At 39.1% G+C, this 27806-nt stretch overlaps 1 protein-coding gene across 2 annotated transcripts in view; it reads left to right on the top strand.

Annotated features, from left to right (window-relative positions):
- LOC132287205 (AUGMIN subunit 6-like) overlaps positions 1–27806 on the top strand; it is a 43706-nt gene that overhangs the window by 5542 nt on the left and 10358 nt on the right. For both annotated transcript variants that reach the window (XM_059789744.1, XM_059789743.1), the window contains exons 5-9: positions 71–196; positions 311–467; positions 24632–24692; positions 24775–25096; positions 26459–26584. In XM_059789744.1, coding sequence (XP_059645727.1) covers positions 71–196; positions 311–467; positions 24632–24692; positions 24775–25096; positions 26459–26584 — 792 coding nt within the window. The remainder of the gene's footprint in view (positions 1–70; positions 197–310; positions 468–24631; positions 24693–24774; positions 25097–26458; positions 26585–27806) is intronic.

Raw genomic sequence — 27806 nt, 5'->3', positions numbered from 1 at the left:
TGTTTAAAGGACAATTTACTCAACTTTCAGTAGCTCTGAGTCTCTGACTTAGGCCTTCTATGATAAACAGGCTAGAATAGCACTCGAACGAAGGAGGTTTTTGAAAAATGCAGAGACAGCAGTCCATAGACAGGCTATGTGGTCAAATTTGGCTCATGAAATGACTGCAGAATTCCGTGGTCTTTGCGCGGAAGAGGTAGAGGGGTAACTTAATCGCATTAGTTTGAGGGAATTATGTTGAGCTGATATCTTTGTTTATGGTGGGACTTCAATTTTTCTTATTGTTGCATTTGGAACTCCTGGAATTCAGGCTTATTTGCAGCAAGAGTTGGAAAAACTGCATGACTTGAGGAACAAGGTGAAATTGGAAGGGGAACTGTGGGACGAACTTGTATCTAGCTCAAGTCAGAACTCTCATTTAGTTCAAAGAGCAACTCGCTTGTGGGACTCTTTGTTAGCTCGTAAGAGTAAGTACAAACATGTTCTCATTCTTTCCAAATTTTCAATTGTAACTTTTGAGGACCGTTGCCTGATTTAGTGGTTATACGCTTGAGCACCAGTGCTACTGGTGTGAGTTCGAGCCTCAGAGCAGCCACTTTGTGTGATATTAAAGGTTAGGTCTATCTCGAGTCCTCCCTTCCCGGAACCTGCCATGGCGGGACCAAAACTGGGTAGTGTCTCTTTTTATTTTACTGACTACTAATGCCCTCCTCGCACACCCTGCATAGGTAGGCTTACCGCACAATGGTCTTTTATGATTTTAATGACCTTCATTCATTAACTGGTCAATCTGAATTTCTTAAGAAGCACCACCAATTTTTTTTTTTTGATAAATAGAGAAGCACCACCAACTTTGAACTGACGGATTTATGTGTGTCAAAATTATCTGCTGTTAGTGATAGAGTTTCCTTATTCATAATAAAGGCAAAGATGATGATGAGTGTCCCCCAAGATCCTCCACCCACCCCGCTAATGTTTGAAACTATCCAAGCCACCGTTCTTCAAGTGTGGGAGGCAGAGAGTTGATTAATTAATGGAGTTACAGCTGTTATATTTTCTCATTGGCTTTCATCAAGAAATCTGTTGCTATTGTATGACATGTGTGCATAAAGATTAAAAGTCCACCTCATCTTATTTTTCAATTGAAAATGCATATGTGCCTCAAGCGCCCCGGGGGGGGGGGGGGGAGGGGATTCATATGAAGGAAGAAGCTATGGGCCTACCAATAGTTCATCAAGTACTTTTTATTATAAGCTTAGATGGGATCCAGACCACTTCATGGAATCTGGTTAGTTAATAATGCCAGAGGGACAATTGTCCCATTCCCTCCCGCATTCTCCCCCGTCTCTCTTTCTTTCTACACACACAAAAAAAAAAAAAAAAAAAAAAATGCACGCATACTTATTATAAAAGTCAAGTTTGAGATCCAGTAACACAGCTACTGTGGAGTATAACAGCCTTTATGTTATGGTATTGATAGTTCTTGAACCCATTATGGAATGATTAATGGTCCTGTCAAATTTTATGATCGTATAAATTTATCAGAGCTCAAACACTTGAATATAAAATCCAGTTTCTTTCCCTTTTTTTTTTTGTTTTGTTTTTTGGGTTTAAATTTATTGTAATTGTGATTTGTTGATAATGTTGAATGCAGAAAGGATAGTGAATGTCTATATGTGCATTTGTCATGTGGCTTTACTTTGTGGATATAGAGGAATCAATTTCAGTTCAACTATGGGTTAAAGCATTTGAGTGGAGTAATCAAGTGTGAATGAACTTCAATAGGTTGAGGGTTTTATGAGTTTAATTCTTGCCATTGGTTATTAGTAAATAAGAAGCAGAGTATAAATTCTGACAAAAGGCATAATACCCTTTGCACTTTTTTATAAAAGGTGTTGAGGTGGGTCAGTTTATGTATGTGCCAGGGCAGAGTGTCTAACATGCCACTATTATATAGAGTGGTATCAGGGTATGGCATAGTTGCATACTATGTATCATAGCTTAAACTAGGGGGGGAAAATGTATCATAGCTTGGGTATCATCCATTACTCGTGGTTGCAAAATACAATTTTTTACGCCTACTGTGGTTGAGGCTTGATCTTGTGCCTCTGTGTATGACGTTGAGCAAACCTTTTTACGGCTAGGACCTGATATTTTTGATTTTGAGGCCAAATGTCTGAGACAATTATAAATGACCAGAAACTTGAGCATCGGTCATTTTATCTCACTATTTTCCAAGTAGATCATGTAAATTAGGTATGTTAAATTGTTTAAAAGTTGTGTGCATCAGGCTAAAAGATGTTTCAGATGTCATTACAGCTCTGTAGTTTGACTTTCAATATGGAGAGTTTGCTTAAAGGTTTTTGATTGCAACTGGTGATTGATTTAGCAGTCAGACTAGAGCTTTTAAAAGTGTTTTCTTGTTGGTCCTATACATTTGAAACATTGTTCGCTTTGGTGTGACTAACGTGACACCTTATTTCTGAGAAATAAACATGACCTTATTAATTTTTTGTTCATGAGATTAGTTCCGTAACTGTTTGTCACTTTCCAGTCATGGTATGGAATCAACTGCACAGTTTTTCTGTCATGCCCTGATTGATTCTGCCAAATTTGTTTGAGAACCTTCAGAAAATAACTCATTGTGGACAATTACTTATTTTGCCCAACATGTGAAGTTCCTGTTGTTGCTTCCTTTTCTGGGAAGGTAGATTCCATGGGAAATATATTTTGGTGAAATAATTTTTTCTAACTGCGTAGACCATAGCTACTCAACCATATGGATGTATATGAATGCTGGGATTGCTGGATTTGTCTGAACGGTTTTTCTTTTTGTTGCTGGGCCAGACATGTGCAGGAATATATGTATTTCCTTACAATCTTTTGAAAACTTGGTGCCCCTTGATAAATTAAAATCTTTTGGAGAGGTAAAATTTCTCTTGATGAGAATATATATGTATATCATTTTTAATTTTTATATAGTTCCGAGGATGATTCCTAGTGCAAAAATTGCTGGTTGAGCAAAAGACAAAAATAAAACTTGGTAGACATGACATCTTTATTTTTTGTACCTATTTCTACCTTAAGAAGGATCTTCCATGATACCAAAAATGCGTTTCTTTGTTGAATTGTGTGTATTAATGCTTTCCTTACTCATCTTGAGGTAGTCAATTTTATCAAAACTTCTCATAGTGGTACAGCAATCTATCAATTGCTACTTTCGCACAAAAGCACTCGTGTTTTCAAATTTTCTGACAATCCCAGAATGGACACATATTTTGTTGTTTACCAAAATAACCGTTGAAATATCTTTATTATTATTATTTTTATTTTTATTAGCTGTTTTTAGCCTTTTATTAGGTGTTTTATGAAAGATCCTTATAATCATGGGACCACGTAGATAATATCCCCGTAATCATGGCATCCCGTAGATAAGGTCCCCATAGTCATAGGATCACGTAGACTTTGGCATATTTTCTATTTTTTTTTGATTTGGTTTCCTTTCTTTGTACCCTATTCTTGTATATAAATATAGCTCTTGGCTCTCGGTTTGAGTAAGTCAAAACCCCAAACTTCTTCTTTTTGGTATCAGAGTAAAACAAAAACTTTCGCCTCCCCATCTTCCTCCCCACCACCGCCACCTTCTCTCTCCTCTCTCCATTTTTCCTCACCTCCGGCGCACATCTATCTCCTCCCAGCCCTTGCGCCAAACCCCTCGGGTAACCCTCAGCTTTGGACTCATTTTTTAGGAGAATTCCCTTAGTTTTTTTTTAATGATCTAAGGCTCCTTCTAGTGTTTTTTTTTCTTTGTGGGCTGCCGATGTTTGTTCGGCAACATATATGGAGGAACGCGCTGATTTTTCCGGCCTTGTTTTTCTTTTTCCTCCCTCTTTAACGTGCGGACCAGCCTTATTTTGGTACTATGAGTGATTCTAGTAGCCAAAAGGACACTTTATCTTCGGGCCGTGGCCGCCTTGCCGCAGTAGCCGATACTTTAGGTGGGTATACTACTTCACAGATTATTGTCCCTCCTGCTTCAACTCCTCCCAGACCATATTTTAGGACTTCAATTAGTTACAGTCCCGGATTGGTCAATTTCAGGAGCAATTCTGAGCTTTGTCTACCAGGACCGGCTCTTCTACTCCCACAGCTACTATAGCTACAGGTACTCCTTCTGCTTTTCATGTTAAAGCGGAAAAACCTTCTTGGGTTTTGGATTCTGGAGCCAATGATCACATGACTGGTGAATTGTCATTATTTTATACTCCCGTTACCCCTGTTAATTAGGCTGTTAGTCTAGCTGATGGGTTAACCACCATTATTTGTAGTAAAGGAGATGTTCTTCTATCCCCTGATATTATTTTGCCATCTTTTCTTCATGTTCCTAACTTTGCATTTAATCTTCTATCTGTTAGCAAACTTGCCAAATCACTAAACTGTGCAATGATTTTCTTTCCTCATTACTGTGTTTTAAAGGACTTGTGTTCGAAGAGGATTTTTGACAGGGGATATGAGTACGATGGCCTCTATTACTTTAGGGATCCTTCACCAACTCCTCCTCCACTTGCTTCAAGCCTCTATTCTTCCAGTTTCCAGGTCTTATGATTTTTCTTTTCAGCCTTTAAGTTTATGGCATGCTCGCCTTGGGTATGTCAACTTTCAGTATTTATGTTTGCTTTTCCCTTCATTAATAATGGCTTGTAAGGATAATAAGTTTCAATGTGAGATTTGTGAGCTTTCTGAACATACTAGAACCAGTTATATTTTTCATATGCATCGTGCACCTAGTATGTTTGATCTCATACATTTTGATGTGTGGGGTCCTTCTCCTGTTACTTTTTTTTCGGGGCATCGTTATTATGTCACATTCATTGCTGATTATTCCCGCTGCACATGGGTATATTTACTTGAAAAGAAATCTGAAGTTTTTCCCTTGTTCACTCAATTCCTCCAAATGATCAAAATTCAATATAAAACTATTGTTAGGAATATTAGGTCTGATAATGGTCGTTATGTTTCTAAAGAGTTTCGTTCTCAACTTAACCAAGAAGGTTTACTTCATCAGCTTACTTGCCCATATACCCCTTGTTCAGATAAGAGAGAGAGAGAGAGAGAGAGAGAGAGAGAGAGATCATGGTGGCTATAGAATTGTGTATTTCATATGATAAACCCTAAGCCTACAGTGGCTTTTATAAAGATACAAGACTCAGCTAATTACACAATGACCCTACCAACTATATGTAATTACATAATGACCCAAAACATTCTAACACTCCCCTTCAAGCTGGAGAGTATATATTAAATAATCCCAGCTTGGAACAGATAGTCCTTAACCGATTATGACCCAATGCTTTGGTAAATATATTAGCTAATTGATCTTCAGACTACACAAATGGAGTAGAGATGCTCCCATTTAATATTTTTTCTCGAATGAAGTGACAATCAACTTCAATATGTTTTGTCCTCTCATAAAACACAGGATTTGATGCAATGTGAACAGCTGCTTGATTATCACAGAACAATGGAGTAGGAGTTTCAACTGTCAACCCAAGTTCTTTTAGAAAATGTTGTATCCATGTCAACTCACGAGTGGTATGGGCCATTGCCCTGTACTCGGCTTCAGCACTAGATCAAGCTACCACCGTTTGCTTTTTACTTCTCCATGTAACAGGATTTCGTCCTACAAATGTGCAGTAGCTTGTAGTAGTTCTCCTGTCTGAAGGAGAACCAGCCCAGTCAACATCTGTAAAACCTTCCACCCTGAGATGACCATTTGATTTATATAATAATCCAAAACTTGGATCTTGCTTGAGATATCGGATAATCCGAAGAATAGCAATCCAATGTGGCATTCTAGGAGCTCCCATGAACTGACTTAGGAGCTCCCATGAACTGACTTACAACATTAACTACATATGAAATATCGGGTCGAGTGATAGTGAGATAAATTAATTTCCCAACAAGGCGATGAAATATGCCCGGGTCATTAAATAGATCACTCTCATCAGACACAAGTTTTGTATTTGAATCCATAGGAGCATTAACTGGACGACCACCCAACATACCTGTTTCTTCTAATAAGTCCAACACATATTTGCGTTGAGATAAACTTATACCCTTCTTGGATCTAGCAACTTCAATACCCAAGAAATACCTAAGTTTACCCAAGTCTTTAGTGTGGAATCAATTTTGCAGAAACAACTTCAACTTAGCAATGCCTTCAGAATCATCACCCGTGATCACAATATGATCTACATACACCACAAGAAAAATGAAGCTAGCTTTAGTGCGCGGGTGAAATACTGAATGATTGGTCTGGCATCTGTTAAGACCAAATTCTAATGCCGCCTCAGCGAATTTTCCAAACCAAGCCCTTGGAGATTGTTTCAATCCATACAGGGCCTTTTTAAGGCAACAAACAGTGTGACAATACTCCCCCTGAGCAACAAACCCAGGCGGTTGCTCCAAATAAACTTCTTCAACCAAGTCACCATGCAAGAAGGCATTTTTGACATTCAATTGAAACAACGGCCAATTACAATTGGCAGCAATGGAAATAAGTACCCGAATAGAAGAATTCTTAGCAACAGGAGAAAAGGTCTCATCGTAGTCAATACCATAAGTTTGAGTGTACCCTTTTGCCACGAGACGAGCCTTCAACCGCTCAATAAACCCGTCGTAAAGGTATTTAACAGTGTAGACCCACTTACAACCAACCATTTTGGAGCCCGGAGGTAAGGGAACAAGATCCCAAGTTTGATTATTGTGAAGGGCATCCATTTCATCTACCATGGCTTTGCGCTAATCCGAATTAGAAAGAGTATCTTGCAAAGTCTTGGGAACAAAAGTAGCAGACAATTTGGATAAAAAACAAGATAAAGAGGATGAAACATTATGGTAGGAGACAAAGTTAGAAATGGGATGTGCAGTAACACACGACCGAATACCCTTACGGAGAGCAATAGGCAAATCATCAGGCAAAGTAGATGGCGTCGGATCCAAAGACTCTGAAGGAGATGGAGGGAGCGCAGTAGGCGGTCGAGGTCGTCGAGTATAAACCTGCAAGGGGACAACGGAGCGAGGAGGTGTGGGAGCAGGAAATAGAGAGGGAACAGTTGGCATAGGTGGCTCAAAAGTAATATCGGGAGGGGTAGTAGAATCAGAAAAATATGGGAGAGACTTAGAAAAGGAGACATCAGCAGTAGTGAAATAGCGCTTAAAATGAGGACTGTAGCAACGATAACCCTTCTGAGTGCGATAATACCAAAGAAAAACACACTTAGTGGCACAAGGGTTGAGTTTGTCAAGACCGGGCCCAAGATTATGGACGTAACACACACATCCAAAGACCCGAGGAATAAGATTAAACGATGCCGAGTTGGGAAATAGAACAGAATGAGAAGATTTCCCTTATAACACCGACGAAGGCATCCGATTAATAAGATGACAGGCCGTAAGAATAGCATCACTCCAAAAATGTATGGGAACATGCATATGGAATAAAGGGCACAACATACTTCCAGGAGATGACGATTTTTACGTTCAACTACTCCGTTTTGTTGAGGAGTATAAGTACAAGATGATTGATGAATGATGCCTTTAGCATGAAAATAAGTCTTAAAAGGGTCCGAGAAATATTCTTTGGCATTGTCAGAACGTAAAACTTTAATGGAACATCCAAATTGAGTTTTTATTTCTTTGCGAAATATTTGAAAAATAGAGAATAACTTAGAACGATTTTTCATTAAAAACAACCAAGTCATACGAGAATGATCATCCACAAAAGTCACAAAATAACGAAATCCATTAATAGAAATATGTTTTATTGGGCCCCATACATTTAAATGAATTAACTAAAAAGGACTAGCAACACGATTGGTAGCTCTCGGTTTGAAAGATACACGACAATGCTTACTAAGTTGACATGCTTCAGAAGGCATGGACTAAGACTGGGGACTTGACGCTGCAAAATTGATAATGATGGGTGGCCGAGACGACAGTGCCACTGGAAATGAGACAAAGATGATTGAAGAGCCATGGGAGATGGTGCAAGATCAAAGTAATACAAGCCACCTACTTCATGTCCCGTACCAATCTTCTTCATCCTCTTGAGATCCTGAAAAATACAACATGAGGGATAAAATGTAATGGAGCAATTAAGAGATTTAGTAATTTGACTAATGGACATCAAATTAAAAGGGAATTGAGGAATATATAATACAAAGGAAAGGGACATAGAAGAGGTGAGTTGGGTGGTTCCCATACCCAAAACTTTAGTGGAGGAGCCATTAGCAAGAGTAACACTTTGAGAGGAAGGAACAGACTGAAAATTAGATAAGAGATGAGAACTACCAGTCATGTGATTGCATAGTTGTCAAAGGCGCCTGAGGCGCCATGTTTGCGCCTTGGGTACACTTAAGGCGTTTGTGTTAAGAGAGGCGTGCGCCTTTCAGACCAAGGCGCCAGGCTACAGGCGCTATAAAGGCGCGCCTGCATGAAACTGTGGTTTTTTTACTTTTTTTCGCTATTTTTTTTTTTGTTTGTTTATTGTCTGTGACTCTGTGTAAGTGTGTATTGTTATATTATTGTATTCTATTATTTTATTACTTAAAATAGTAGAAAGCTCAAATCCTAAAGCCTTGCAAAATAAAAAAAAAAAAAAAAAAAAAAGAGAAGCAAAGGAAAGAAGAAGACAGAGGCAGCGAAGGCAATACAGTGCTCACTCGGACTCTCGGATCTGCGTCGCACCGTCGGCAAGCACTCAGCAGGTAAGTTCTCCTTATTCTCTCCTTCTCTTCTTCTTCTCTCCTCCTTCTCTTCTCGGATCTGCCGGATCTGTCAGATTTTTTTTTTTCTTCTTTTCTTCTTCTTCTTTTCTTCTCTCGACTCTCGGTTCTTTCTTGCCAGATTTATATCATTTATTTTTATTTTTCTTCTTCTTTTTATTTTTTTTCCTCCAGTTTTATTCTTCTTTTTCTTTTCTTTTTTCTTCTTTTCTTTTTCTTCTCTCGAGTCTCGGCTCTCTCCCGAGTCTTGGCAGATTTTTTTTTTTTTTTTGTCTTCTTCTTTTTATTTTATTTATTTATTTTTTCTTTCTCCAGTTTTTTTTTTTTTTCCTCCAGTTTTATTCTTCTTTTTCTTTTCTTTTTTCTTCTTTTTTTCTTCTTCTCTCGAGTCTCGGCTCTCTCCTGAGTCCTGGCAGATTTTTTTTTTTTTTTTGTCTTCTTCTTTTTATTTTATTTATTTATTTTTCCTTTCTCCAGTTTTTTTTTTTTGTTTTTTCTCTATAAAATCTCAAAGGCTCGCGCAAATTTCAACAATATTTTCTTATATTAAAATTTGATTCTGGGACACAATTAATTAAAAATTAGTAATGGATCCTTGGGTTAGTCCAACGTAATGGATCCCCTTAGTGTCAGTCCAAACATCTTTGTCCAATGTAATGGTGTCTTTCAATGGTATTTTTTTTTTCTATTCTTCTTCTCGGCTCTCTGTGCTTCTGCTCTTTAGAGTTCAGCTTCTTCTTTTATTTATTTTTTTATAATCTGTGCTGCTGGAATAAATTGTAGTATACAATTATGTGCTGCTGGAATAAATTGTAGTATACATATCAGTTGGTATATGGTATCATGCAGTCCATATATGCATATATATTACATCTCATATAGTAGATAAATCTCATATAGCATATGCAAGTAATAAGTGTGTGTATATAAATTTATGAACATGTAATGCAGTCCATATATGATGTTTATGTTTGTTTGTTTTAGTTTTAATATGTTTGATTATTCACTGTTGAATTCAAGTACTTGATTTACTTGGTTTTGCAATCTTTATGTTGAATATTTAACTTAAGTAATTCATTTAGTTGACTTTTACATCTTTATATATACTATTGCATCTTTAATATTTTATTGGGTGGGTTTTGTTTTTTTTTTTTTTTTTTCCAACGTGCGCCTTACTTCAGTCGGGCGCGCGCCTCGCGCCTCAGGCTCCAGGAGGCATTTGCGCTTTTGTGCGCCTTGGGCCTTTAACAACTATGTGTGATCGGATGTGCCAGAGTCAAGAATCCAGGGACTCTGACGAGAGGATAAGAGACATGCAGGTGCACTACCTGATTGGGCAAAGGAAACCATGGAAGATGAGGTGGAAGGCCGTTGTTAAGACATAAACTGAGCATACTCATCGCGGGAAATTGTCATGGTGACCATAGCAGGCTCAACAGCCACTTGTGGAGCAGTTGGTGTGGTAGAGAAAGAAGAATCCCCTTCATTAGAGTTTACTTAATGATGTAGGACAAAGGACAGGTTCAAATAGAAGAAAGTAAATAAGAGTTATGGGCTGGAAATTCAGGAACAAAGCTAAGATTCGGGGGTTGTTTGTAGAAAAGAAGGATTGAAATTAATAAAGAAAAGCCTATTGGAATCACTCCAATAGGACCTAGGTATCACACCTAGAGAAGGCCTCACACTCTCAGAATTTGTGAATCATTCACAAAGAAATCTCAAAGGATAATTTTATTCAATCATTCGCTGAGTATTCAGAGTTACATGGTATCCTTTTTATAATAAAAGATGACCCTTGGATTATCCTCCAATGGAGGTAATCAAAAGTTGACTCTAACTTAATAAAGTAACAAATAACTTAATTGATGCAATTTACCAAAACAAGGTAATCAAAAGTTGACTCTAACTTAATAAAGTAACAAATAACTTAATTGATGCAGTTACCAAAATAATGACATTTGACCAAACCCCCTAATTATGCAAGACTCCAAGTGGACCCTCCATCGTCTAGCATTTGCCAAATTAAGGTTTGAGCCTTAGAACCCTCCTTGTCACGCCTTTTATATACTTTAAAAGGCTGCAGCCACTGTTCTCTACCAATTCTCCCCGGCTTGGAAAAACTCGACCCCAGCCAGGTAAATGCATGAAATTGTTCATAGAGGTTTGGAGCTAGGTGTTGGAACTCACTGTCGCTAATCCATGTACAATCAGAAAGTGGCCGTCCTTTCCACACAACGAGGAAATTTTGATAACCGCCAGCTCTTGTTGAAACAAGTTGGTGATCAACAACATCTTCTATTTCCTCCTTTACACGTGGGGCTGGGGGAAGGCGAGTGATAGGATCAACAAGAAATGGATCAGCAAAATGGCCTGAATGCAAGGTGAGATCTTCGATGTTGAAGACTTTACTGATACCCATCTCTTCTGGTAGGTCAAGAGCATAAGCATTGGAGCTACTTTTCTTGAGAACTTTGTATGGGCCAGCACTCTTTTGCGTGAAGCTTCTTATAAGCACCTTTAGGATATCGTTCCGGTCTTATTCGCACCATAACCATATCTCCTTCCTCAAATTCAGCAAACTTCCTCCGCAAATCAGCTTGTGTTTTGTAAGTTTCATTGCTCATTGCAATCTTCCTTTGAACCTCCGCATGGATGTCTCTAATATGCTTACTAAAAGCATCAGCTTCAGCACTAGGGCGTGCCACAATTGGTAAAGGCACTAAGTCAATTGGTTTCCGAGGACATAAACTTGTCACAATCTCAAAGGGGCTGCGCCCTGTGGATCTGTTTACAGAACTGTTGTAGGCAAATTCGGCCATAGGAAGAATCTGGGCCCAGCTACTAATATGGTCACCAACAAGACAACGAAGCTAATCACCCAAGCTGCGATTAATAACCTCAGTTTGGCCGTCAGTTTGGGGGTGAAAAGAAGAGGAAAACTTCAGCCTTGTATGCAGCATCTTCCATAATGTGCGCCAAAAATAACTCATAAATTAGGTATCTCGATCAGAAACAATGGTGTTTGGCAATCCATGAAGCCGAACAACTTCTTGAAAGAAAAGCTTGGCAATGTGGACAACATCGGATGTCTTGGAACAAGGAATGAAGTGTGCCATTTTTGAAAAATAATCCACAACAACAAATATAGCATCATGACTTTGACTTGTTTTAGGCAACCCAAGAACAAAGTCCATGCTTAAATCTTGCCACGGCTCATGAGGGACTGGGAGCGGTGTATATAAACCTGTATTTTTCTTTCTTCCCTTGGATATTTGACAAGTTCTGCAACGAGCAACAATTTTGGCCACATCTCGTTTCAAACTTGGCCAAAAAAAATGATCTTCCACCATGGCAATGGTCTTATCTCTTCCAAAATGACCTGCTGCCCCACCAGCATGCATCTCCCATATCACATGTTCACGAAGAGACGTCTTAGGCAAACAAAGTTGAGTTCCCTTGAAGAGATAACCATCATGTACCTAATAATCAGGATATGTACCCTGCTGTCCAGCTATCAAATCAGCATGTATGATGCTAAAGTCCGTGCAAGATAAGTAGTCTCGTTTAAGCATATCGAAACCAAGAACTTGAACAGCCATGGAGGCAAGAATATGAACAACTCGGCTAAGTGCATCGGCTGCCTTGTTCTCAACACCAGCTTTATGTTTGATGACGAATGAGTACTCTTGCAAGAATGAAACCCACTTCCCATGTCGGTGGCTTAACTTCCTTTGGGAGTTAATATTTTTGAGGGCCTTGTGGTCAGAATACAACACGAACTCCTTAAAAAGAAGGTAATGTCGCCAGTAGCGAAGTGCTTGAATCACAGCATAAAATTCTTTGTTATAAGTGGAATACCTTTGCTTTGCTTCATTAAGTTTCTCACTAAAATATGCAACCGGATGCCCTTCTTGACTGAGCACTCCTCCAATTCCAACCTGTGAAGCATCACATGCAACTTTAAACACTTTTGAAAAGTCTGGAAGGCGTAAAATAGGAGCTGCAGTCATTCTTTTCTTCACTTCTTCGAAGGCCTGTGTTGCTGCCTTTGTCCAAACAAACTGGCTGTTCTTCATACAATTGGTGATAGGGGCCATTATTGTGCTGAAATTTCTAATAAATCGCCGATAGAATGAAGCTAGCCCATGAAAACTCCGTGCTTCCTGCAATGTGCTGGGAATTGGCCAGTCTAGAATCGCTTTCACTTTATCTGGATCAGCTTCTACCCCTTTGGAAGAAACAACAAAGCCCAAAAACACCACACTCGGCAACATGAAGGAACACTTCTTCAAGTTCTTGTAAAGCTTCTCTTGGCGAAGAACTCTCATAACTTGTTGAAGGTGGGAAATATGTTCCTCCCTCGTTTTGCTGTAGATTAAAATATCATCCAAGTAGACAACCAGAAAACGACCAATAAAGGGCTGCAATACCTGAGTCATGAAGTGCATGAATGTACTAGGGGCATTGGAAAGACCAAATGGTATAACAAGCCACTCGTAGAGTCCATCTTTTGTCTTGAAAGCTGTCTTCCATTCATCCCCGGGCTTTATGCGAATTTGATGGTAGCCACTTTTCAGATCTATCTTTGAAAATATACAAGAACCAGACACCATGTCTTGCAAATCATCGATTCGAGGAATAGGAAACCGATACTTGATTGTAATCTTGTTGATGGCACGACTGTCAATACACATGCGCCAACTACCATCCTTCTTTGGTGTGAGCAAAGCTGGGACAGCACAAGGACTTAAGCTTTCAAGGATAAATCCTTTGGACGGCTGCTCATTAACTTGCCTCAGAAGCTCAGCATGCTCTCTTGGATTCAAACGATAAGCTGGAAGGTTAGGCAATGGAGACCTCGGTACAAAGTCGATCGCATGTTGGATATTACGTAGAGGAGGGAGTTCATTAGGGAGATCTTCGGGAGATAAATCTGAGAAATCTGACAGCAAGTTGGCGACCTCTGATGGCATTGAAGAATCATGAACAACAACAGTTTCTTTGATTTCCTGTGCTACAACAGCATATACAACACCCATCTCTTTACTTTCCAATTGAAACCTCTTCTTGGAAAGGAGATTAAGGGACTTTTTCTTGCTTTTCGCATCATCTACAGCCTGCCCACCTTTATATTTCTCCATTTCATCTGAGGACATAGGCTTCAAAAGAATTTGCTTTTTGTTAAACAAGAAAGTGTATGTATTCTCCTTCCCACAATGATACACATCTCGATCATAAATCCAAGGCCGCCCAAGAAGAATATGTGTCACTTTCATGGGAATTACATCACGCCAAACATAATCATTATAAGCTCCACAAGAGAAAGAAACGAGACTACGTTGAGTTACCGGAATAGAAGTACTATCTATCCACGCCACTTTGAATGGTTGTGGATGTGGTTGGACTGAAAGCTTGAGGCGCTCAACCGTGGCTGCAGACACAACATTCATGCAACTTCCGCCATCAATAATGACCTTTCGAGCTTGATTCCCACAACGAACTAGCATTTGAAAAATAGATGTGCGTCGCCAATCTTCATCTTCAACTTTAGGGGCTGCAAGGATGTGCCTCACAACGGAGATTGATGGAACATCTTCATCCTCTTCTAGATCATCAGAGTTGTAGATCCCATAGTCAAACATGTCCCCTTTGTCCTCTCCCCCATGTTCTTCTGGCTCTTCTTCAGGCATTATTCCAATATGCCATGTGACCTATTTCTCCACATTTGAAACACTTGTTACTCCTTCCACTACCTTTGTTGGCCACAATACTCTTCCCTTTAGGATCAGCCATGTTAGAAAAGGGAAGTTTTGATCCAGCATTTCCACCATTTGGCTGCGTTGTTACTGATTGTGTGCTGCGATTTTCATCACTGGACTTCTTGGGTGCTGCATCCCAGGTTTGATATCTAGATCTTCAAGCCGTTTGATAACTCAAGTACTCCTCCATGTCCAATGCAACCTGAAAGGCATGTTCAACACCATATAATGACTGGCGAAGCAATTCCCTTCTGATATCAGACCTTAGACCAGCCTTGAATCTTGCAAGTGTTTGCCGCGGGGCTTCCACAACTTGACTTCTAGTCTTTAACTCATCAAATCTTTGCATATATTCGGCGACTGACAAGCTGCCCTGCTTTAGATTGATAAGTTGATCACACAGTTTGTCATGGTAATTGGCCGGCATGTATTTCTCTGGAAGCTTTGCATTCATTTCTTGCCATGTGCTGATTGGTGGTTGTCCCAGCCTCCTAATATCTCCTTCAACACTAGTCCACCATATTTTTGCTAGGCCCATAAGCTTCATTCTAGCAAATCTCACTCTACAATCATCACTCATATCATACCAATCAAAATATTCTTCAATCGAAGCAAGCCAATCCGAAAATACAGTAGGATCAACCTTTCCTTCAAAATCGGGCACCTCCATTTTAATTTTCTTTGTGATATCCCCAGCGTTATCATGTGGCACATGATAATTCATTCCCAGCAGATTTCTTGGAAACTCGAACATTTGGTGTGGTGGTGGATCAGCCCTCACATTCTGCCTTTGCTGCACATTTAAAGGATGTTGCTGCTCTCGACCACTGCCATCATTTGTACTGGATGAACCAGGAGCAAAATTGTTAATAGGCTGACACAATCGAGCTTCTAACTCATTGAATCGGACATTCAACCCATTGAGCTGCTCTACAAGCTTGGATATCAGCTCATCTTGCTGATTAATACCCGATCTTTCATTTCCTGATTGTGTTGACATGATGTCAACTCAAGTTTTGATGCCAAAAACTGATGTAGGACAAAGGACAGGCTCAAATAGAAGAAAGTAAATAAGAGTTATGGGCTGGAAATTTAACAAAGCTAAGATTCGGGGGTTGTTAGTAGAAAAGAAGGATTGAAATTAACAAAGAAAAGCCTATTGGAATCACTCCAATAGGACCTAGGTATCACTCCTAGAGAATGCCTCACACCCTCAGAATTTGTGAATCACTCATAAAGAAATCTCAAAGGATAATTTTATTCAATCATTCGTTGAGTATTCAGAGTTACATAGTATCCTTTTTATAATAAAAGATTACCCTTGGATTATCCTCCAATGGAGGTAATCATATGTTGACTCTAACTTAATAAAGTAACAAATAACTTAATTGATGCAATTACCAAAATAATGAAATTTGACTAAACCCCCTAATTATGCAAGACTCCAAGTGGACCCCCCATCGTCCAACATGTGCCAAATTAAAGTTTGAGCCTTAGAACCCTCCTTGCCACGCCTTTTATATACTTTAAAAGGCTACTGCCACTGTTCTTTACCGCTTGATGTGCATAGGAAGAAGGTGGCGGTTTCCCATGAAGATCCCAACAATAATTGACAGTGTGATTAGTAAGACCGTAGTGAGTGCAGAGTTTTGAGTCTCTGCCTCTGCCTCTGCCACGGCCACGGCCACGACCACGACCACGACCACGGGTAAAACGACCGCCACTGCCATGAGAAGACTGAAAACCACCCTGGTTCACAACTAATGTAGAACATTCACTGCTAGGAGGAGCAGTGACACCATTGGAAGCACTCCTGGAAGCGCCATTAGATAAAGTAGCACGCTGGAGTCTGGAGAACATATCAGGAAGAGAGGGAAGTGCAGGGCTACCCAAAATCTGTGCACGAACAGATTCATATTCTGGTGAAAACCTGTGAGAAACCGAACAACATTAAAATCCTCACGTTGTTGTTGCATGCTCTTCACATCAGAGGTGATGGGCTGATATAAGTTCATTTCTTCACAAATTCCCATTGACTGTGATAAGTACTCTGCGAGACTGTGAGTACCTTGCCGGAGGTCAAAGAATTGTCTGCACACTTCATAAATTCTGGTGATATTACCAGTACCTGAATATAGCTGTTGGAGGCGGTTCCATATCTCTTTGGCAGTATCCAAATACAACAGATTGGAGCTGATATTGGGTTTAATAGAATTCAGCATTAAGGAAATGATTTGAGCATCCTTTTGTTCCCATGAACTGAAATCTGCATCACTGTCTTTAGGCTTAACCTTAACCAAATGAGAGCCAAAGCCTTTGGCTTTAAGAAAAATAGCTACTGACTTGGCCCATAGAACATAGTTCTTGCCAATGAGCTTGACCGAAGTCATGGGAGGATTGAAAGAAGCAGAAGAAAGCAGGTTTGAACCGGCAGCCATGGAGAAGGAAAGAGATTGAAAAAAAAAAAATCGAACCGGGGAAAAAAAAATCTGAATCCGGATATGGGCAAAAAGGTCGGATCTGGGCAAACAGACCGGATCTGGGCAAACGGGGTTGGATCTGGACATCTGGTTTGGATCTGGGCAAACGGGCCAAAGCAAAACCAGTTCTCTGCTATTCCGATTTTAGTAAACCAAGGTTGGGATAACTTCACGCCTGCGACCAAACACCACCCTTCTCCTTCACAATCAGCGTCGGCAAGAACCAGAACTCTGCCACCAACAATAAACTCTAGCACTCGAGGTTCTCAATGGAGAATCAAGGCTAGTACACACCCTAGCCCTTGCAGCAGTGACGGCAACCCAACACAAGCAGTGATCTAACAACCGAGCAAAGATGGTTCGTGATGATGGAACCTCTGCAACTTGCGACAGCCAAGGTAGCCTCGGCCAACAAAATGAAGGGCTTCAGATCTGAGAACGACGGACAAGAAGTGCTGAACGCAACAACAGCTTTAAACCTCCGGCTCTGAACAGAATCGCCTTCGATCTCGATTTCGATTCGTAGAAGAACAACACAGATGCACTCACAACCACAATCTTAGTTTCCCATTGTTTCGTACCACTCTGATACCATGTTCAAACTGATAAGAGAGAGAGAGAGATAGAGAGAGAGAAAGAGAGATCATGTTGGCTACAGAATTGTGTATTTCATATGTTAAACCTTAAGCCTACAGTCGCTTATATAAAGATACAAGACTCAGCTAATTACACTATGACCCTACCAACTATATGTAATTACATAATGACCCAAAACATTCTAACACCTCTGCACAGAATGGTGTGGTAGAGCGTAAAACAACGCTAACTAATGTCAGTTGTCCGATATCTTTTAAGTGGTATGGTGCCAAAGTCGTACTGGCACATGGTGGTTCTTACAACTACTTTTCTCATTAATCGTACCCTTAGTAAAGTTTTAAATGGTAAGGCCCCTTTACAAATGCTTTAGCCTATTATTACTCTTTTTTCCATTATGCCTCGAGTGCTTAGATGTACATGTTTTGTTCAGAATTATAACCCTTCTCGTACTAAATTTGATGACAAGGCCATTAAATGTATCTTTTTAGGATACTTTTCCATGTCAAAAGGTTACCGGTGTTATGATCCGGTACACAAACACATGTATCACTCCCTTGATGTCAACTTTCATGGTTTCTCCTCTTGCTTGTCCTCTTCCTATTTTTCAAGAAGAGTATTCTCTTATGGTTTCCTCACCCCCTTTGCAGGTCTATTCTTGCTGCCCTCGTGCTTTGCCTCCACTGCCTTCATCCTCCTTAGATTCAGGTTCAGGTACATCTCTCTCTCCTTTACAATGCCTTGACCTTGTTCCTGAGTCTCGGTATCCCACTCGGATCGCAAACCTCCTGCTCGATTTGGATTCGCTTGTAGTACTAATCATCCTATTTCTCTTATGATGGTCTTTCAGGGTCTTACTGAGCCTTTTTAGGCAAACTTGATTCCATTTCCATTCCCAGAAATGTGTGTGAGGCTCTCCAGAATCCCAATTGGATGTCTGCTATGAAGGTAGAAATGGATGCTTTGCAACATAATGAAATATGGGAGCTTGTATTTCTCCCTCTTGGTGAAAAGACTGTTGGTTGCATATGGGTATTCAGTGTTAAATATCTGGTTAGTGGCTCTATTGATCGGTATAAGACCAGTTTGGTGGCCAAAGGGTTTACTCAGGTTCCTAGTAAAGACTTTAATGATACCTTCGCTCCAATGGCTAAATTTACTTTAGTTCGTCTGCTCGTTTCCCTGGCTGCCTTTCACAATTGGCCTCTTCATTAACTTAATGTGAAGAATGTTTTACTTAACGGTGATCTTCTTGAGACTATTTACATGGATCCTCCACCCGGTTTTCGGGTTAAGGGGGAGTATGCTGGAAAGGTCTGTTGATTGTGGAAGTCTTTGTATGGATTAAAACAATCTCCCAGCGCTTGGTTTAGCCGCTTCAGTGATGTAATTCTATCTATGGAGTTTGTTTGATGCCATTCTGACCATACATGTTGTCGTGAATATAGGTTGTTTACCACGTATAATTAATCAGGAAAGTTGACTATTCTGCTACATGTAATTTGCTAGATTGATTATTGGAATATTCTGATGCATAAAATCTGCTAGCTTGATTGTAGGATTTTGATTAGCTTAATTTATGGTGATTAGCTAAATTAATGTACTGATTGTATGTTTTAGGTTCCTATATAAACCCACATGTACTCACATCTAAGAGATATACTAGAATTCTTCTCTTCTATTTTCTTGCTCTTATTTATAACATGGTATCAGAGCAAAAATGCTCCTGAGACCCAACTCCCATCTTCCTCTTCTTCACCCAGTCTCCACCATTTCTCTCTATTGTTCTCACATCAAAAGTCTGGTGCCTTTAAGAATTCTAGTTTGTTATTTTATTTTTACTGCCAGAGTTCTATTTAGTTTTACGTTTTCTTATGTAAACAGTTTAATATCTATTATTTGTTTTATTATGTTAAAAAAAAGGGGAAAAAAAAAAAAGAGAAAAAAAAAAGAAAAGAAAAAAGGTTACAGTTTCATTGACTCTATGGCATAGCATAGCCTTGCTTGGAAAGAATCCTCTTGCTGATCTCCTTGCTTGGATCCTATTCTTACTCAGATCTCCTCTCGTTCTTGCTCAGTCTTCATGGGTGACAAAACATATGTTAAAGATTCTTTGTTCTTTGGTTCCATGACCAATATTAAACGCAAGGGTCCGAATTACTGTCAATGGGCCGGAGTTGTTCAAGTTGCTTTGAAAGCTCGAGGGAAGTTCTCTTATCTTAAGTCAACCAAACCTACTAATGCCAAATTGGTTGATGCTTCGGAACAAGAAGATGCCCAAATTATGACTTGGTTATGGAACAGTATGGAGCCCGAGGTCTTCAACAATGTCTCTTTTCTTGAAACCTCTAAAGAGATTTGGGATGCCCTGAAGGAGATGCATTCGTCTGAGCAAAACATCTCTCGGATTCATCAGCTTTACGAGGATTTTTTTTCCACTATACAAGGAGATCGCTCTATTGAAGATTACTACTCCACCTTGAAAGGTATGTGGGAGGAAATGAATGTGTATTAGCCATTGTCTACTGATATGGAGACTAAAAAACGATACAGGGAAGAATTTTGCGCGGTGAAATTTCTTTCTGGACTTCGACCCAAATTTGCTCCTGCTAGTTCTCAAATTCTCGCTTGTACACTTTTGCCATTTGCTAGTAAGGCTTATAATCGTGTTCAGCGGGCCAACCTATCTGCTCCAAAGAAAGCCAGTCGCTCTGCCCTTGCAGCTCCCATTGGGCGCTCTGATAATTCCCATAATGGTCGCGGGGGACATGTTTCGAAAGGTCGAAATTTTCAAGGTGGTTGCAGTGGCCTCAAGAAATGTACTCATTGTAATCGCACCAACCATACTGTTGACAAATGTTGGAAACTCCATGGCAAGCCCACATGGGCTAATCATGCTACTGTTCAGGGGGAGATCTCCACTCCTGCTGATGAAGAGATTGTAGCTCTTTCCAAAGCAGAGTATGACTCACTGATGGCGCGCACTCATGTTTCATCTACCTCAACTGCCACCTTGGGTGCTTCAGGTAACTCTTGCCTCCATTCCTCATCCAATTAGCCATGGATTATTGATTCTGGAGCCTCTAATTATATGACTGGTAATCCCTCTATTCTTTCTAATATTTCAAGTGCTCCATCTTTTTCCTTTGTTTCAAGGTGCATTTGACAATCCAAGTTGGAAAGAGGTGATGGTTGAAGAATTGAGAGCTCTCTGAAAAAACTTTACGTGGGAGTTAGTGGAGTTGCCGAAAGGGAAAAAAATTGTTGGCTGCAAATGGGTTTTTACCATAAAGCATAAGGCAGATGGGTCGATTGACCGATACAAGGCAAGATTGGTGACAAAGGGCTATACTCATACATATGTCATTGACTATCAGGAGACGTTTGCTCCAGTTGCGAAAATGAATACTATTCGGGTTCTGTTATCTTTAGCAGCTAACCTAGAGTGCACTCTCTAACAGTTTGATGTTAAGAATGCTTTCCTCCATGGCAATCTAGAGGAGGAAGTGTACATGGACCTTCCTCCAGGTAGTGATGAAAGTACCAATAAGGGGAAAGTATGCAGACTAAGAAAATCATTATATGGCCTGAAACAGTCTCCTAGAGCATGGTTTGGTAGATTTGCACAAGCTATGCAGAAGTATGGATATCATCCTAGTCAAGCAGATCATACGTTATTCCTTCGACACTCTCGGGGAGGCAAAATTAGAGTTGTTATTGTCTATGTGGATGATATCATCATCACCGGGGATGATACCGAGGAGATTAGGAGACTAAAGGTACATTTGGCCAAGGAATTTGAAATTAAAGATTTGGGTGTCTTGCGGTATTTTCTAGGTATTGAAGTGGCTCGTTCAAAGCAAGAAATATTTGTTTCACAAAGAAAATATGTACTTGATCTTTTCACTGAGACAGGGATGTTAGCCTGCAAGCCTGTGGATATTCCAATCGAACAGAATCATAGATTGGGTGAAAAGACTGATGATACACCAGTTGGCAGAGAGAGAAAGCAGAGGTTGGTAGGAAAACTAATATATTTGGCTCAAGCACGACCTGATATAGCCTATGCAGTGAGTGTTGTCAGTCAGTTCATGCAGGAGCCACATGAAGTTCATATGCACGCAGTAGAGAGGATACTTAAATACTTGAAATCAGCACCTAATAAGGGTCTTTTGTTTTCAAAACATGATCACTCTTGCAATAGAGGCCTATGTAGATGCTGATTGGGCAGGTTCTATTTCGGATCGAAGATCAACTACTGGATATTGCACATTTGTGGGTGGCAATCTAGTTACTTGGCGGAGTAAGAAGCAATCGGTTGTGGCCAGGTCGTGCCGAGGCTGAATTCAGAGCTATGGCCCACGATGTGTGTGAATTATTATGGTTGAAGATCCTATTGGGAGAATTGAGGATTGCTTGTCAAAGTCCCATGAAGCTATATTGTGATAATAAGGCAGCCATTAGCATTACTTATAATCCTATGCAACATGATCGGACTAAACATGTTGAGATTGACAGGCACTTTATCAAAGAGAAGGTAACAGAAGGTGTGATTTGCACTCCCTATGTGAGGACCGAGGATCAACTTGCTGATATTTTGACTAAGGGAGTCTATAGCAAAATGTTTAATTCTACTCTTGCCACGCTGAGAATCCGGGACATCTATTCTCCAACTTAAGGGGGAGGGTTGACATATATAGATAATTAGCTGTATTGTTGACTATATAATCGTTAACATATATAGATAATTAGTTGTACATGTGCTGATTAGCATAGTTATAGGAGCTGATTTTTAGTCTTTAATTTCTTTCCTCCTTTGTAATTATTTCTTTCTTTGTAATTATTTGTGTACTATTTAAATCCTCCACAAGGAGAAGAATAAACACGGAGAGTTATTCCTATTCCTTTTATCTCTAGAAATATCTTCATAATCTTGTGACTTGGAGAAGTAAGAAGCAATCAGTTGTTGCTCGATCTAGTGCTGAGGCTGAATACCGTGCAATGGGTCACACAACTTGTGAGCTAACTTGGTTGTGAAGTCTTCTACAAGAGTTTGGAATCTCAGTGCAAGATCCAACTCCTCTCTACTGTGATAACCAAGCCGCCATTCATATTACCAAGCCGCCATTCATATTGCGAGCAATCTAGTTTTTCATGAACGGACAAAACACATTGAAGTGGATTGTCATTTCATTCGTTCTAAGGTAGCTTCAAATGAGATTATGACTCCTTTTGTGCCCTCTTGCAATCAACTAGCTGATATCTTCACTAAAGCTCTTCCGAAGAATGCATTCGACTCTATTTGCAGCACGCTAGGAGTTGTTGATATCTACTCTCCAGCTTGAGGGGGAGTGTCGTGAATATAGGCTGCTTGCAGCCTATAATTAATTAGGAAAGTTAACTATTCAGCTACATGTAATCTGCTAGCTTGACTATTGGAATATTCTAATGCATAAAATCTACTAGCTTGATTATAGGATTTTGATTAGCTTAATTTATGGTAATTGGCTAAATTAATGTACTGATTGTATGTCTTGGGTTCCTATATAAACTCACATGTACTCACATCTAAGAGATACACAAGAATTCTTCTCTTCTATTTTCTTGCTCTTATTTACAACACACGTTTTATCCACCATTCCTCCATTGGTCGTTGTATCATTCTTCTTGTCTATGTTGATGGTATCATCATTATTGGCAATGACATCCCTAGGATTGCTCAAGGAAAACTTCAATTGGCTAAAGCTTTTGATGTGAATGACCTTTGGCAGCTCATATATTTCTTAGGAATTGAGGTTGCTAGATCTAAGCAGGGTATCTCTTTATTGCAAATGAAGTATGTCTTGGATCTTCTTCGAGACATGGGTATGCTTGGGTGTAAACCTGCTTCCACTCCTATTGATCCTAATCTGAAGATCTCGGCTGAGTCCGGAGATCTCATTTCTGATCCCTTGCAGTATCAGCGCTTGGTAAGAAGATTGATTTATCTTACCAACACCCGTCCTGATTTGGCTTTTGCGGTTAGTGTTGTGAGCCAGTTTATGCATGTTCCTTGTACAACTCATATGGATGCGGTATATCATATTCTTCAATATCTCAAGTCTTGTCCTAGACTTGGATTATTCTATTCTTCTAGCAAACAGGTTGGGCTATCCTGTTTCAATGATGTAGACTATTCTAGGTCCAAGGCTGACCGACCTTCCACATCTGGCTTTTGTACTTTCTATTATATCCTGGAAAAGTAAGAAACAATTTATAATTTCAAGATCTTTAGCAAAGGCTGAGTATCGTGCCATGGCTTAGGGTACTTGTGAGATTCTCTGGCTTCGATCTTTCTTGGAGGAGCTAGGGCTAGGGGAAAAACAGTCTTCAGACTTGTTTTGTGATAATAAGTCAGCCATCATGCTTGCTTCAAATTCTGTTCTTCACGAGAGGACTAAACATATAGAGGTGGACATTCATTTTATCAGAGAGAAGGTTCGTTCGGGAATTATCATGCCGTGCTTTGTTTGGTCCTCTAATCAATCGGCCGATGTGTTCACCAAATCTGTTGGTCCATATTTGCTTCTTTCCTCGATTACCAAGCTTGGCTTGATTGATATCTTCACTCCAGCTTGAGCGGGAGTGTTGAAATATCTTTATTATTATTATTTTTAGCCTTTTATTATGTGTTTTATGTAAGATCCTTATAATAATGGGATCAAATCGATAAAATCCCCGTAATCATTGGATCCCGTAGATAAGATCCCCATAGTCATGGGATCATGTAGACTTTGGCATATTTTATGTTTTTCTTTGATTTGGTTTCCTTTCGTTGTACCCTATTCTTGTATATAAATATAGCTCTTGGCTCTCGGTTTGAGTAAGCCAAGACCCAAAACTACTTCTTTTATTACAAAAACCAGATCACTGTTATTTTTAAATGTACTCCTATGAAGAATCATCATTATAAAAATGTTTTCTTTTTCACTTGATACTCTTTTTATTGATCTTGATATTCCACTCTGTGCAGGCCAGCATGAAGTTCTTGCTTCGGGCCCTATCGAGGACCTGATATCTCACCGGGAGCATAGGTAACTTCCCGATGTACCCGTCCTATGTCATGTTTATAGCTTTTGCACAGATGCTTGCTCACGTGTAAGATCCCATATTCAGGTACCGCATCTCTGGGTCATCTTTGCTTGCAGCTATGGATCAAAGTTCTCCGGAGGCCCCTTGTACAGATGTTTTGTCTGTCCAACCTGGAGATCTGGCTTCAATGCAATTAGATGACAAACAAGTGGATGGTACATTAATTAATGTAAACCGAGAAAAGCTTAAGAACAATTTAAATTCTTCTACTCTACAAATAAATGATGAAACATTTTCTCGAGTGGATGATAGAAGTGGAAGAGTCCACCCCTCTGTTGATATAGCAGAAATTCTCAGGCGCTGGACACATGCCTTGCAACGTATACATAAACAGTCGCTTCATCTGGTAAGCTTATATTTCATGTATGCAACTATTCTATTAGTCAGTTATTTGATTCTTGCTTAGGGACGGATCTGTGAAGGGCTCAGTGGGGGCATCCACCCCCATGCCCCCACTGAAATTTTTTATTATTGCATTTTACATTCCTAAATTTATATTTTTTTGCATTTATACCCATAAAATTTTAAAATTGCCCCCCTGAAATTATAAAAAAACCCCTCTATGTAAATTTGCCCCCCTCATATGAATTTCTAGATCCGTCCCTGTTCTTGCTATACAGTTTTCTCCATTTTTTCTTGTTTTGCCTGACAGCCTGAGACCAAACCAGTGCATGGCCTTCCATCAATAAATTCTAATATAGCTCAAATATTTGTGGCTTATGATTGTTAAATTTTATAATTTTTTAGAATTCAATGCTAAAAAATTAGTGACAATAATGATTCTGTTCAATGGAATGTTTTGTGAGTTAAATCGTTCAAGCAGAGATGAAATTATTTCGAGATTAGTGAGAAATTATTGCTGCATTCTGTGCAGTTTCCTAAAAGAAACATTAAGTAATTTATTTTCAGCATTAGAGTTTGAGTACAATTGAAATACTTCTCTCTCTCTCTCTCTCTCTCTATCTATCTATATATATATATCTGATTTTCGTATAATTAGATTATCATACCTAATCATTGTATTCAACCTGATTGTTTTCTATTAAACTGGATATTGCTTACCAATGATATGCTCGTACACTTCACATGTTGAGAGAATGTGATCTCGTTGTTTACAAATTAGATGACAGCTGTGAAAATGTGAATAATTAATCATATGAGGTCACAAATTTTTCTTGATTTCCCAATGTATACTGGTTGTCACTTAATTGTATCAAGGAAAAGATCCAAGCCATAGGGGCGGGTAAAATACTGTCTGTTTTGAACAATTGTGTCTCTTTGTTTACATGCCATTGACTGCAATTTGATACTTTGGGAAAGCATTCATTTTTGTCATTTTTGCACAAACCATTCAAAAGCATTGGCAATTTTTATACTATAAGAAAACTTCATTTGTGATAAGTTAGGTTGTCTTAATAGATAGGCCTGTAATGAAAAATCATCATTGGTTATTCACTTGTCTGTATACAAATCTAACTCTTAATTCTCTTGATCGAATCACCTTTTTAATGTAAAAACTTTTTCTGTGACATACTATACCTCATAATCAGGTGGGAACTAAATCTATATTATTTTCTGATTTTTATTTTTATTTATTTATTTTTAAAAAAAATTTCCCTGGATTTTTCTGGGATTAATTTTTATTTATTTATTTTTTATTTACCTCCTTGGCAGTAACATTGTTTTCCCCCCAATGATTGTGTCATAGGCAAAAGCCAATGATGGAGAGGGTCCAGACCTTCTACGGAGTGCAGACGAGGGTGGTACGAATGGCCATGCTGACTCATTAGCTTCCACTCTTGATGAACATCGGCAACACCTAGCTAGCATCCAGGTAAATTAATAATGTTTCTATTTGAACTTTGTGCAGTTTTGAAAGAAAGTTTCTATTCTAATGTTCTAAGGATATCTTTTGTCACTTGGCAGTGGAATTGGTATCAGTTTTATGGTATACACGCTTTAGCTTCTGTGAATATTGAACATGGATGTATCCCTATATTTACAATAAAACTGTAAACTGCAAGTTTTATGTTCATTTGTTTGCTTATTCTGAAGAAATTTTATAAGTTTAGGCCTTTTTTTTTTTTGAAAGAATGTAAATTTCAGCACCTAATTGTGCTTAATGGCTTCATGTTGTAATCTGAAGAAAACCAATTTTTGTATTTAGCGAGCTTCTGAATATACTCGTGTATAGTTATTCGTACTTGAGAGGTTAGCTGGCTTGGTGAAAGGAGGGTTAGCGGTTACGTCAGGTAGAAAGCTAGTGTGAACCTTTAAGCTGACTTCTATGAATATGAAAGTCAACGGTATTTTTCTTTTTCCCTGATGAAGCTAAAATAGATAATATAAAATAAAAACTTGGAGATATGCTTATAACCAATTTCTTTTGGGATACTTAGGATTAAGAATTTAAGAGAACGTATAAGAAATAAGCTTCATTAGAGGAAAAATGAGAGAATAGTGGAGTTTAATGGGAAAACTACTCGAGTAGACAACTAAACGTGTTATTCAATTTGAGTTTGTTGGCAATTATGAGGGGAAAGTTGATAACTGCGTTGCCCATGAAACTAAGTTGGTTGAAGTGGATTGGTGTTCCTGTAGTGGTGTATTCGACAGAAAAACTCCGTGTTATGAATTTCTCACTGGTTGGGAATGAAATGACAAAGTGTTAATCCATGATTTCCTTTAAAGTTAAAGTACCTACTTATCATTGAGAGGCAATCCTGTGCATTTCAGCTGTCAATTGACAATCTGTTACATTGTTTGGTACACAGATGATGTTAATCTTTTTTTGATGAAGTTATTTTAGCCTCTGCTTTCTCTATAAGATTCCATTTATGATGAATTAAACTACAAGCTCTACTCAATTACCTAAAAAGGTTTTTGTTACAAAAAGTGATCAACTGGGAGTATGGAATTGATTTCTCCATGAATTTCTCGACCATATATAACCTCTCACTGTTGTTTGCAATGCTGTTAAACAAACCGTATGACTCGAGTGCAACTTATTTAAATTCATTTTAAAGCACAAGCAGTGGAGCCGAGGCCATCCTGTG

The sequence above is a fragment of the Cornus florida genome, unplaced genomic scaffold (genome assembly GCF_030987335.1).
Source record: "Cornus florida cultivar Cherokee Brave unplaced genomic scaffold, ASM3098733v1 CherokeeBrave_3.0.0_Hap2_Chr11, whole genome shotgun sequence".
Classification (NCBI taxonomy): domain Eukaryota; kingdom Viridiplantae; phylum Streptophyta; class Magnoliopsida; order Cornales; family Cornaceae; genus Cornus; species Cornus florida.
The sequence above is the reverse complement of the archived record's forward strand: the minus strand, read 5'-3'. Positions and strand labels throughout refer to the sequence as shown.